Here is a 13,185-nt window from a genome sequence, read left to right on the forward strand (position 1 = left end):
GCCTTTCATGAGGATGAGAGTAAAATATCAAAAGTTTCTCATTATTCAAGGAAAGATAAATGTGTGTCTAATTAAGTATTTGCTTGAGTTCTGTTTATTAATGAGTGTTGATTTATTTCCAGAGCTCCATTCCAAAAGTAATATTAATAAGTCCAGAAAATATTTATAATTGGCAAATCAAATAAACTTGATGAAAAATTACAACACAAAAACTGTTTATTGCAACTTTCACTTGTGTATTTACTCTGCCTTTTAGTCATCATGTCTATTGCATTGTTGCTAAATAGAGGTGCACTAAGATCTAGACTTTGTGCTCTTTGGTTTTCTATATAAAACTTGATCTATAGACAAGATTTAGAGGAGAACAGAAATATCTAAAATCAAAATTCACAAGCATGCAGCACTGTTCATAGAACATTAGTGTCTGTAATGGGGTTAAGATAGGCTTCAGGATATGAGCCTCTTCCTGGGGGCCGTGACACCTTTTCTGACCCATGTAAAGGTGATGTTATCATAGAGGTAGCATTACACCCTCTTTATTATGATTTTAAAAATTCAGTGGATAACTTATTCAGAGGTTTTTTTCTTTTTAATAGCTCTATTACTAAGATATTTTTAAATCTCAACAAATAGCACAGTATTCTGAAAAAATATGTTATCCAAATGTGTAATAAAAAAGTGAGAAGCCATATAAACTAGTACCAAGGAAGGAATCAAAAACTTGTCAAGATATTACTCTCTCCACAAAGGGTATTAGACCCAAGGAGTTTCAATTTGAGATGAGCTTATGGAGATAATAATAGTCTATTCCTTCTTGGGTGCTTATGAGAATTAATTATTTCCAAAATGTATAAACGGTTCCAGGGTAAAGGAAAAGATGGGAAGCCTAAAAGAATCCTGATACATTTTATGCTTAGAAACCTTGAAACCAAAACCTGAGAAATGTAACACCAAAAAGTAAAGACCAGTTGTATAATGACTGTACGTGCAGCAGTCTAGTTTACCAGTGTAGAAAAGGGATCATTTCACACCAGAAAACCTACTAGGATATGTTGTATCAGTGGGTAAAAAAATAAAACCTAAATTTTCGGTAGTGGCCAAGTAATCATTTAGTCATTTATTGATATTAACACTCATTCCTAGTTTAAAAACAAAACTCTTAGTAAACTCAAAAATAATACCTCCTCAACACTCTGAAGAATAACCAGATAACCAACATCACCCATGATAAAAAAAATTAACTAGAGTTTGTACCCAATAAAATCCAGACAAGTTAGTCATATTAAGAACTGACATTTGAGCATTTCTAAATTGCAGGCACTGTTGTAAGAGGTTTTATATAGATTAACTAATTTAATCCTCACAACAACCCTATAAAATAGTGACACTGGTCCTGTTTCACAGATAGAGGAACTGAGGCTCAGAGAGGCAAAGTAACTTACCCATCACCACACAATTACAATAAAGACACCAAACTGGGCTTTAAACTTAGGACTTCTGTCTTCACAGACCATGTTTCTAATCACAAAGTAGTCCCCATAGTCACTTACTTTTGTTCTGGGTATTCTAGACTCTGCACTAAGAGAAATAGAAATAAGAAGTTTTGTTACTTTCGGAAAGGGAATAAAATTATTATTTTCATATAAGATGATTAAAACATCATATAGATTTACCTGCATAAAATTACTAAAGTATATAAAAAATAAACAAATGAATAACATAGAAGACAAACAACCAACTGGAAAATATTTGCAGTGTACATGAAAGAAAATAAGATGAACACCTTGCAGAAAAGAGGTTTTCCCCCAAAAAAGTATGCTTATTACACAGTTGATCAACCAATAAACTAAGCTTTTACCTTTGTGACTTAAAATTTCTCTGTTACTGTGAACCTGACCATTCAAAATATATTTTATCTTTTCTAAAATATCGTTCATGATTTATCCCTCTCAGAACTGTAGAAAAGTGATGTGATATTTTTTATAACAAAAATAATAGCTAATACTGCTTAAGTCATTGCTACATACCAGGCCCTATTTTAAGTGCCTTTACTCACATTATCTCCTGCACTTGTCATAAAGGAACTAGACTGGGAACTGGAGGCGGGTAGGCACTCTGTCTCACTGTGACTCCACACTTAGAATAGCAGAGAACCCAGAGGAGGGTTGTTGTTATATGTATTTGTTGAGTAAATGAACCAATAGCTTTGTGAGATGTAGGAATGTGATTATTGACACGTTAACACAATGTTTAATATAAAAATGCCCTTCTAAAACAGAGCCATGATCTATCCAGCCCAAGATTCTGTCTCCTACAATAGTTCCAAGGAAGTGGTTGAAGTAGGGCCTCATTGTCTTCCACAGCATGACCTCAGAGCTTCAGTGACATGCCCAGATTTCTGATATCCCTAATGATATATGATTGACAACACACCACGTACTAGGCACTGTGCTAGTTAAAGCATCTCATTTAATCCTACTGATACTTTTATGGGATTAAAAACCCATTTCAGAGAGGAGGGAATTGAAACCCAGAGACTTTAAACACCTTTTTTAAAGTCACACAGCTGGAGAGTGTTGAAGCAGATATTCATATCCAAGCCTCCCTAAATCCAGAGCCCCTAGTTGTCCCTCTGCTCTGCAAAACTTCATGGTTTTTTGTGTTTAGCTTATACCACCTCTCTGAATAAAGAGCTCTTTCAGTTCCTATCTACTGTGTAACAAAGGATAGTTTTTGTTGCTGTGTAAATACTTGGTTCAAGTTTCAGCAGGAAAAAAGAAAGCCTGGCTTTAATCTAGTAATAAAAATATAAGGAGATAGGATAATTTATTTTATGTGTTTAACAAGCAGGCATCATAGCATTATATCCATCAGTACATTAGTATGTATCTCTAACAGATAAGGACTTTTTCTTTAATATAACAATACTGTCATCACAGCCAACAAAATTAAAATGTTAATACCTGGTCCATGTCCAGTTTTCCCCAGCTGTCTCAACAATATCGTTTTGGACTTGATTTGTTTGAATCAGGGAGGATGAGGTATTTTTAATATGTAGTATTCTCTAATAAAATCCCCTCAGTACTCTTTGCATTAATGATTGCTGTATTACTTACCAGCAACTTCTTCGAGAGATGCAGCAGATGGCCAGTCGTCCCTTTGCCTCTGTAAATGTTGCCTTGGAAACAGATGAAGAGCCTCCTGATCTTATTGGGGGAAGTATAAAGGTGAGATTGTATTTCAAAAGTCCCTGTGACTTAACTTATCAAAACTCATGCTTCTAAGTCTGGGGAACCAGAGAGAGCAAGAGCCTCATTCTGTTGCCTCTTATGTTATCCTCTCTCTTTCTTCTTAACAGTAAGTCCACACACTGAAAGTGTCAGGTATTCTTTTGCTTTCATTTTCTAATCTTTGATTCATGTTGTTAAGCAGTCTCATATTCAGGGAATTTTAAATTGTAAATAACTTGTCTGATATTCTTGTAAGTTTTCTATGGCATGATACTTGAAAACTTGAAAATAGCTAAATTGAACCATTGTTCCTTATAAGTATTTTGGGGGATTTTTTTTTTTTTTTTTTTTTTTTTTTTTTTTTTTTATGCGTTACGCGGGCCTCTCACTGTTGTGGCCTCTCCCGTTGCGGAGGACAGGCTCCGGACGCGCAGGCTCAGCGGCCATGGCTCACGGGCCCAGCCGCTCCGCGGCATGTGGGATCCTCCCAGACCGGGGCACGAACCCGTGTCCCCTGCATCGGCAGGCGGACTCCCAACCACTGCGCCACCAGGGAAGCCCTGGGGGATTTTTTAAAAGGGGAAAAATCATGATTGACTATGAATTCTGTAGTCAAAATAAATAATTCTGATCCCCCCACCATGATGAAGAAAATGATAAGACTTTCTCTTTTAACAAAATGATGAAATATTTCAGATACTCTTGGGAAACAGCTATATGTTCATGGAGATATGTATACACACACATATATACATATGTATGTGTATATATATATATACACATATGTATATGTATGTGTATATATATATATATATACATATGTATATGTATGTGTATATATATTTTATATATATATAATGTCCTAACATACTTATTAAAGCATTACTGAGCTTACAGGAAGTATGTGAGATTTCCAGGGACCACTCTCCTTTCCCTCCTCCAAAAAAGAACAAACCATGAACCAAAACCAGAGCCATGCGTGGTCTAAAGTGGTTCTAGACTGGTAACACACCACATCTCACAGCTGAAGTAGATGCAGATCCTGTCTGAGGGAAAACATACCCAATTCAGCCATGTAGGACTCCCATAGATCAAGACCAAGGAATCAGTGATCACCAAGGACAAAAGAGAAAAGCCATGAATAAGAGTCAGCAGAAGCAACAGAAGTGGCATCTAATGAATATAATATAGCTCTGTATGAAATGTTTAAAGAAACAAAAGATAGAATCATAAAGATGAGGAAGCCATGAGAGTCAAGAATGGCCAATCACACCTGAAAAAGAACCAAATGGAACTGTTAGAAATGGAAAATACAGTAGTTGAAATTTTTAAAATAATTCAGTTTACATGTTAAACAGCACATCAGACACAAGTAAGGAGAGAGCTTTTGAGCTGGAAGATGACTCTGAAGAAACTACACAGGCTGCAGAACAGAGAGACAAGGAGATGGAAAATATGACAGATAATGAGAATATGGAGGATAGAATGAGAAAACTTAACATATATATTATCACAGTCCCAGAACAAATGAATGGAGGAGAGGCAATATTCAAAGAGCTGAGAATTTTCCAGAACTGATGGAAGACATGATTATACAGATTCTAGCAAAACATATTGTAAGCAGGAGTAAGGAAAGAAAGCAGAGGGAAGGCAGGGGAGAAAGAAAACTACAGTTGGGTTTATCATAGTGAAACTGTAGAACTCCAAAGACAAAGTGAAACTGTAGAACTCCAAAGACAAAGAGAATGTCTTAAAATTAGCCAGAACAAAAAAAGATCACTACAACATGGAGAAATTGGAACCCTTGTGTACTGTTAGTGGGAATGAAAATGATGCAGCTGCTGTGGAAAACAGTATTTCTCTTCCTCAAAAAAATAAAAATATGGCTTCCCTGGTGGCGCAGTGGTTGAGAGTCCGCCTGCCGATGCAGGGGACACAGGTTCATGCCCCGGTCCAGGAGGATCCGCTCAGCCTGTGCGTCCGGAGCCTGTGCTCCGCAATGGGAGAGGCCACAACAGTGAGAGGCCCGTGTACCAAAAAAAATAAAAATAGAATTATTATATGATCTAGCAATTCTATTTCTGGGTATATATCCAAAAGAATTGAAAGCAGGGTCTTGAAGAGATATTCGCACACCGTGTGCATAGCAGCTTTATTCACAGTAGCTAGAAGTTGGAACCAACCTATGTGTCCATTGAGGTATGAATGGATAAACAGAATGTGGTATATATATACAATGGAATATTACTCAGCCTTAAAAAGGAAAGAAAGTCTGACCAATGCTACATAGATGAACATAGGTGAAACTTGAAGACATTATGCTAAGTGAAAGCCAGTCGCAAAAAGACAAACACTGTATGATTTCACTTATATAAGGTACCTTGAGTAGTCAACTTCAGAGAGACAGAAAATAGAATGGTAGTTGCCAGGGTCTTGGGAGAGGAAGGAATGGGGAGTTGCCATTTAATGGGTATAGAGTTTCAGTTTTCCAAGATGAAGGAGTTTTGCAGATGGATGGTGGTGATGGTTGCACAACAATATAAATTACTTAATACCACTGAACTGTATACCTAAAAATGGTTAAGATAGTAAATTTTGTTATGTGCATTTTACCACATTAAAAAATAACTGGGGAAAAAAAGACAGATCACCTACAAAGGAATGACAGAGTGACAGCTGACTGACTTCTCAGGAGCTACAAGAGAGAAGAAGAATGTCTTCAAAGTATTGAAAGAGAAGAACTGCCAACCTAGGATAGTGTACCCAGTAACTACCTTCCAAGAACAAGGATAAAATAAAGGTAGATATCCTTAGATTATGGGAAATACCGAGCACTTGCCACCAACAGACGTGTATAAAAGAAATGTCTAAAGGATGTGCTAGAGAGGAGGGAAATTACCCCAGGAGGGTGGAATAAGAGGGAATAGTGAGTAAATCAGATGGTAAACATGTGCCTAAATCTAAGCAAACGTTGTCCTGATAAAATAGTGATAATTTGTGGGATTGAGAAGAATAGACAAGCCTGAGTGACACCCCGTGTCACACATATGGCACAGCCGGCTGCTCTTTAAAATGCTGTCTTGACTTTCCTGTCAGGACACCACACACCTTCTGGCTGTTCTGTGCTCTGTATTCTTCGTTCAACCCTCTTCATCTCCCAACATCTTGTAACAGTCGTGGCCATCTCAGGCTCAGTCTTTGTGCCTCTTCTCACATCTTTTACACCTACACCATTGGTGATTGTCTTAGTCTGTTCAGGCTGCTATAAAAAGTATCAGAGACTGGGTGGCTTATAAATAATGGAAATTAATTTCTCACAGCTCTGGAGGCTGGGAAACCCAAGATCAAGGTGCTGGCAGATTAGGTGTCTGGGGAAGGCTTGCTTTCTGGTTCATAGATAGTGACTTCTAGCTGTAATCGATTTTTTTTTCTTTTTTGGCCACATCATGCAGCTTGCACCATGGGATCTTAGTTCCCCGATCAGGGATTGAACCTGGGCCCTTGACAGTGAAAGTGCAGAGTCCTAACCACTGGACCACGAGGGAATTCCCTCTAGCTGTAATTTTACGTTGTAGGAGGGGTGAGGGAGCTCTCAGGGTCTCTTTTCTAAGGGCACTAATGCCATTCATGAGGGCTGTGCCCTCATGACCTAATCATCTCCCAAAGGCCCTACTTCCAAATATTATCACATTGGGTATTATAATTTAACATATGGGACTTCCCTGATGGCTCAGTGGTTAAGAATCCACCTGCCAGTACAGGGGACACAGGTTTGATCCCTGGCCTGGGAAGATGCCACATACTGCGGAGCAGCTAAGCCCATGCACCACAACTGTGGAGCCCACGTACCGCAACTACCAAAGCCCACCTGCTCTCGGGCCTGCGTGCCGCAACTACTGAGCCCACATGCTGCAACTACTGAAGCCCATGCGCCTAGAGCCCATTCTCCACAACAAGAGAAGCTACCATAATGAGAAGCCCACGCACCACAATGAAGAGTAGCCCCGGTTCGTCGCAACTAGAGAAAGCCCAAGCACAGCAACGAAGACCCAGCGCAGCCCCCCCAAAAATTTTAGCATATGAATTTTGGGAGTACACAAATATTCAGACCATAGCAGTGATCTTATCCATCATGTATTTAAACACCATGATGTTTAAACCTCTCCGCTCAAACCTCTCCTGTGAGTATCCAACTCATATATCAAATTGCTTGCTCAGTGTTCCCACTTGGATGTCTTATAAGCATCTTAACAAATTTAACATGTTCAAAACTGAGTTCTAAATACTGTTCCCCACACCTGCTCCTCTGGCATAACTTCCCCAACTCATCATCCTAGTTGCTCAGGCCAAAATTGTCCTTGACTCGTCCTTGCTCTCATCCTCATTGGATAGCCAGTCCATCAGCAAATCTTTTTGACTTTATCTTCAAAAATATTTCCTGGGCTTCCCTGGTGGCGCAGTGGTTGAGAGTCCGCCTGCCGATGCAGGGGACACGGGTTCGTGCCCCAGTCTGGGAAGATCCCACATGCCGCGGAGCGGCTGGGCCCGTGAGCCATGGCCGCTGAGCCTGCGCGTCCGGAGCCTGTCCTCCGCAACGGGAGAGGCCACAACAGTGAGAGGCCCGCGTAACGCATAAAAAAAAAAAAAAAAAATTTCCTGACCACTGTGCACCACCTCCACTACTGTTACCTATCACCTTGATCTAGGCCATTATCCTCTTTCACCTAGGTTTTTGCAGTTGCTTCATAACTGGTTTCCCCACTTCTGCCATTTCACTCATCTATTCATTTCCCTGTGCTGTAGTCACAGTGGTTCTGGAAATGATTTTCTTCAATTTGAAGAAATTGATGGCACAATTCTAAAGATGGCTCCCAAGATTCCTGTCTTATGGATATTCAATCAAACACTACTCCAGGTTCTGCTATGAAGAGATTGTGCAGAAGTAATTAAAGTCTGAGGGTAGTTGATATTAAGATATGAGGAAAGCTTTCTCTGGCTGGTGGCAGAAGAGGAAGCATGAGAAGAACTTGAGCACCATCAGTGGTTTCAAGCTGGAGGGACCAGGTGGGGGGAATGTGAGTGGCCTCCAAGAGAAGAGTGGCCCCTGGCTGATTGCTAGCAAGGAAGTGGGGACCTTAGACCTAGAGATGGAAGGAACTGGATTCTGCCAACTTTAATGAGTTTTGAAGCAGGTTCTTCCCCAGTGCCTCCTGGTAAGAGTGGAATGCAGCTGATAACTTGACTTCCACCTTCTGAAGACAAGAGCTGAGACCCTTGAGACCTTTGTGAGATAGAGCTGAGAATTTTTCCAGAACTCATAGAAGACATGAATAGGACCTATATCCCTAAGCAGAGAGCCCTACAGAGCTCTTGCCTGGACTTCTGACCTACAAAATTGAGATAATAAATAGGTGCTGCTTTAAGCACCGAAGTTTGTGATTTGTTTCATAGCAATAGAAACTAATATAGGGGCATCTTTAAAAATCACATCTAGGGCTTCCCTGGTGGCGCAGTGGTTGAGAGTCTGCCTGCTGATACAGGGGACACGGGTTCGTGCCCCGGTCCAAGAGGATCCCACATGCCGCGGAGAGGCTGGGCCCGTGAGCCATGGCTGCTGAGCCTGCGCGTCCGGAGCCTGTGCTCCGCAACAGGAGAGGCCACAGCAGTGAGAGGCCCGCATACCGCAAAGAAAAAAAAAATCACATCTAAAGGCTGGTGAAGGTGTTTCTTCAGAAACACTGCTTTAGGTAATTCTTTGTTTTTTTCCACCAGACAGTTCCCAAGCCCATTGCCCTGGAGCCATGTTTTGGCAACAAAGCTGCTGTCCTCTCTGTGTTTGTGAGGCTCCCTCGAGGCCTCGGTGGAATCCCTCCTCCTGGGCAGTCGGGTGAGTAGATGAGGGTCATTGACAAATGAGGTTTATGTTTTAGATGTGTGAAGGCTCCTTCCCTTTCGTAGAGAACTTGGTTATAAAAGCGATATTGCATTCAGGCAGACCTCGGAGATATTGCAGGTTTGGTTCCAGAAAACGTCAATAAAGCAACTATCACAAAAAGCGAGTCACATGAATTTTTTGGTTTCCCAGTGCATATAAGTTATGTCTACATTATACTGTAGCCTGTTAAGATGCAATAGCATTATGTCTAAAAAGACAGGGTACATCCTTAATTTAAAAATGCTTTATTGCTAAAAATGCTAACTATTATCTGACAGTGCCGGGTTGCCATAAACCTTCAATTTGTTAAACAACAATGACAACCCAGTATCTGTGAGGCACAATAAAGTATACCTGTAGGGCCTGCCTCGTGTCGTTGTGAGGATTTGGAGAGATGATCCCATTTGCCACTGTATTCCTAACCTATCTTTCCTGAGGTCACCATTCCTTCCTGGGAAAAATCTGGATCTCCTCACTGCCCCAGCCTTCTCAGCCTGCCAGTGGTATTGATGCTTCCGGCCAAACCTTCTTTGCCGCCAGTGTTTCCAGTCCCCCGGGTCTGTGTTGCTCCTTTACTATCTTTTTCCTTGCTCTGCCTCTAAATGTAGGCTTTCTCCCTCTTCACTCCATATGCTCTTCCTCAATCATCTTACTTACTCTCATGGCTTCCAGCTAGCTCCCTCAAGCTAGTGGCTCTCAAATTGGTATTTCTAACACTATTTCTTTTTCTGTATTTCTGTATTTCTTTTTCTTTTTCACTCTAAGTATAAGGTACAAACAACAATTATAACATCCTAAAGGAAGTTTTTGAAAACTTACTCACAATTCTACCATCCAACACCCACCAATGTTCACTGTTCTGTTTCCTTTCCAGCCCTTATCAGCAATTTAGTTGCAATGATTGTATAACTAATTTTTATTCTTCTTTTTTCATGTAACTATCATAAACATTTTTACAACTTACTATATAGTGTTTTATCCATCTTTTACACTACTCCATCAAATACTTGAATCATAATTTAGATAAACATTCTTTTACTGTTGAACATGAAGGAAATATGGAATATAGTTTTGGAAGTATTTTAATTAATCATGGAGTACTTTGGAGGGATGCCTCAGACAATATGAATGTTTTAGACAACTTTCAGTTGAGATGATTCTGCAGGCTTCCACTCCGACTCAGCTTTTGGAAGGTCTGGGTCCATGGTGTTCTTATGAGGGAGGACATTAGGCATGGCCAGGTCAGGATTTATTGTCTTCATTTCATAAGCGAATGGCTTGATTTGCCCTCATCTAGGGATTCCTGTGAGTTCAGCCCCTAACTTGGCCTTGTCCATGTTGAGGGCAGAATGACCCATTAACCTGACGCTCTGGAGCCGTATCTCCTGCCCAGCTCAGCAGACATTGACTGGTGCTCCCTGAGGGCAAGGTACTGGCTGGGGCTGGGAGGGGAGCGATGACAGGCTTGCAACACTGTGGCCTTTCCTGCTCCAGACTTTGCCTGATGTGCCCCAACCCCCTGGACTCCTGACGGAAGACCTGCTCACTACTTGAGAGCTACCCCAAGGGTGGGGCCATCCCTGCCACCCCTTCTGTATCCCCCATTTCATTCATTCATTCATTCATTCATTTTTATTGAAGTATAGTTGACTTACAGTACTATATTAGGTTCAGGTGCACAACATAGTGATTCAATATTTTTAATAGATTGTACTACCTTTAAAGTTACTACAAAATAATGGCTAATCTCCTTTCCAGTCTCTACACCTTAAGGTTTCTCCTGCTAAACGCTGGGCTCTTTTCTTTTTCATTGTGAGCTTATTATTCCCAAAAATTAAGTAATCACTGTCTTTCCCAGGTTAATATCTCTAATTCTTGTCCTCCTTGCCAAGCTTCACACCCAATTATTCGATTGCCTACTTGAAATGTCCACTTGGATACCTCAAGGTCTTATCAAGCCTAAAATGTCCAAAATGGAGCTTGCCCTCCTTCTAACCAGTTGGTCCTTTGATCTCCATCTCAGTAAAGGAATTCATTATTCAGCCAGTTGCTCAAGCCAGAAACTCAAGAGTCATCCTAGGCAGTCCTCACCTCTCTATGTATAATTCACAGGCGAGTTCTGCTGGTCCTACATCTGGAGTCTCATTCTTCCACTTTGTTTCATTTACTCTACCACGTCTTTCATCTAACCTCAGCTGCCATCTCTCCCCTGTAGTCTGCTTCTTCTACCCTTGACCTCTAAAATCACAGCCCCAACCCCCTCCCACACCTCCATCCAGCCATTCGCCTGCAGTTAAAATCATTCTTTAAATGAATAAATAAATGATGGTTATATTTCCCTGTGCTATACAATATATCCTTGTTGCTTATTTATTTTATACATAGTAATTTGTATCTCTTAATCCCATACCCCTGTCTTGCCCCTCCTGCCTTCCCTTTCACCACTGGTAACCAACACTTTGTTCTCTGTATCTGTGAGTCTGTTTCATTATATACATTCGTTTGTTCTCTTTTTTCAGATTCCACATATAAGTGATAACATGGAGTGTTTATCTTTCACTGTCTGACTTATTCACTAAGCGTAATAATCTCTAGGTTCATTCATATTGTTGCAAATGGCAGAATGTCATTATTTTTTATGATTGAGTAGTATTCCAGTGTGTGTGTGTGTGTAAAAAACATCTTCATTATCCATTCATCTGTTAATGGACACTCAGGTTGCTTCTATATCTTGGTTATTATAAATGATGCTGTGAATGTTGCTATGAACATTGTGGGTGCATGTATCTTTTTAAATCAGTATTTTTGTTTTCTTTGGAAGTATACTCAGGAGTGGAATATGGTAGTTCTACTTTTATTTTTTTGAGGAACCTACATACTGTTTTCCACAGTGGCTTCACCAATTTACATTCCCACCAACAGTATACAAGGGTTCCCCTTTCTCCACATCCTCACTGACATTTGTTATTTGTGGTCTTTTTGATGATGGCCATTCTGACAGGTGTGAGATGATACCTCCTTGTGGTTTTAATTTGCATTTTCCTTATGATTAGTGATGTTCAGCAACTTTTCATGTGCCTGTTGGCCATCTGTATGGTACCTGTATGTCTTCTTTGGGAAAATGTCTATTCAGGTCTTCTATTTTTTAATAGGGTTGTTTGATATTCAATTTATGAGCTATTTATATATTATATATTAACCCCTTATTGGTCATATCATTTCCAAATATTTTCTCCCATTCAGTAGGTTGTCTTTTCATTTTGTCAGGGTTTCCTTTGCTGTGCAAAAACTTTTAAGTTTGGTTAGGTCACATTTGTTTATTTTTGCTTTTATTTCTTTTGCCTTAAGAGACAGATCCAAAAGAATATTTGCTATGATTTATGTCAGAGAGTGTTCTGCCTGTGTTCTCTTCTGGGATTTTTATGGTTTCAGGTCTTAGATTTAGGTCTTTATGTATATGGTGTGAGGAAATGTTCTAATCTCATTCTTTTGCATGTAGCTGTCCAGTTTTCCCAGAACCACTTATTGAAGAGACTTTTCTCCATTGTATATTCTTGCCTCCTTTGTCATAGATTAATTCACCATAAGTGCATGAGTTTATTTTGGGTGTCTCTATTCTGTTCCACTGATCTATGTGTCTGTATTTGTGGGAAAACCATGACGTTTTGATTACTGTAGTAGCTTTTTAGTATAGTCTGAAGTCACAGAGTGTGATATCTCCAGCTTCATTCTTTTTTCTCGAAATTGCTTTGGCGATTCAGGGTCTTTTGTGGTTCCATATAAATTTTAGTATTATTTGTTCTAGTTCTGTGGGAAATGTCATGGTTATTTTGATAAGGATTGCCTTAACTCTGTAGATTGCTTTGGGTAGTATGGACATTTTAACAATGTTCTTCCAATTCAAGAACACAGGATATCTTTCCATTTCTTTGTATCATTTTCAAATTCCTTCATAAATGTTTTGTAGTTAATCAGATTATAAGTCTTTCACCTCTTTTTAAATTTTTTTTAATTTTTATT

The 13,185-nt window shown here is 39.7% G+C and overlaps 1 protein-coding gene across 2 annotated transcripts in view; it reads left to right on the forward strand.

The window, feature by feature from the left end:
- The window catches only part of ATRN (attractin), a 178,617-nt gene that overhangs the window by 159,054 nt on the left and 6,378 nt on the right, over positions 1 to 13,185 (forward strand). The window contains exons 27-28 of one of the 2 annotated variants that reach the window (XM_032604136.1): positions 3,120 to 3,227; positions 9,003 to 9,117. In XM_032604136.1, coding sequence (XP_032460027.1) covers positions 3,120 to 3,227; positions 9,003 to 9,117 — 223 coding nt within the window. The remainder of the gene's footprint in view (positions 1 to 3,119; positions 3,228 to 9,002; positions 9,118 to 13,185) is intronic. The other variant, XM_032604137.1, reaches the window with a different exon arrangement.

Source organism: Phocoena sinus, chromosome 15, assembly GCF_008692025.1.
Source record: "Phocoena sinus isolate mPhoSin1 chromosome 15, mPhoSin1.pri, whole genome shotgun sequence".
NCBI classification, from domain to species: Eukaryota; Metazoa; Chordata; class Mammalia; order Artiodactyla; family Phocoenidae; genus Phocoena; species Phocoena sinus.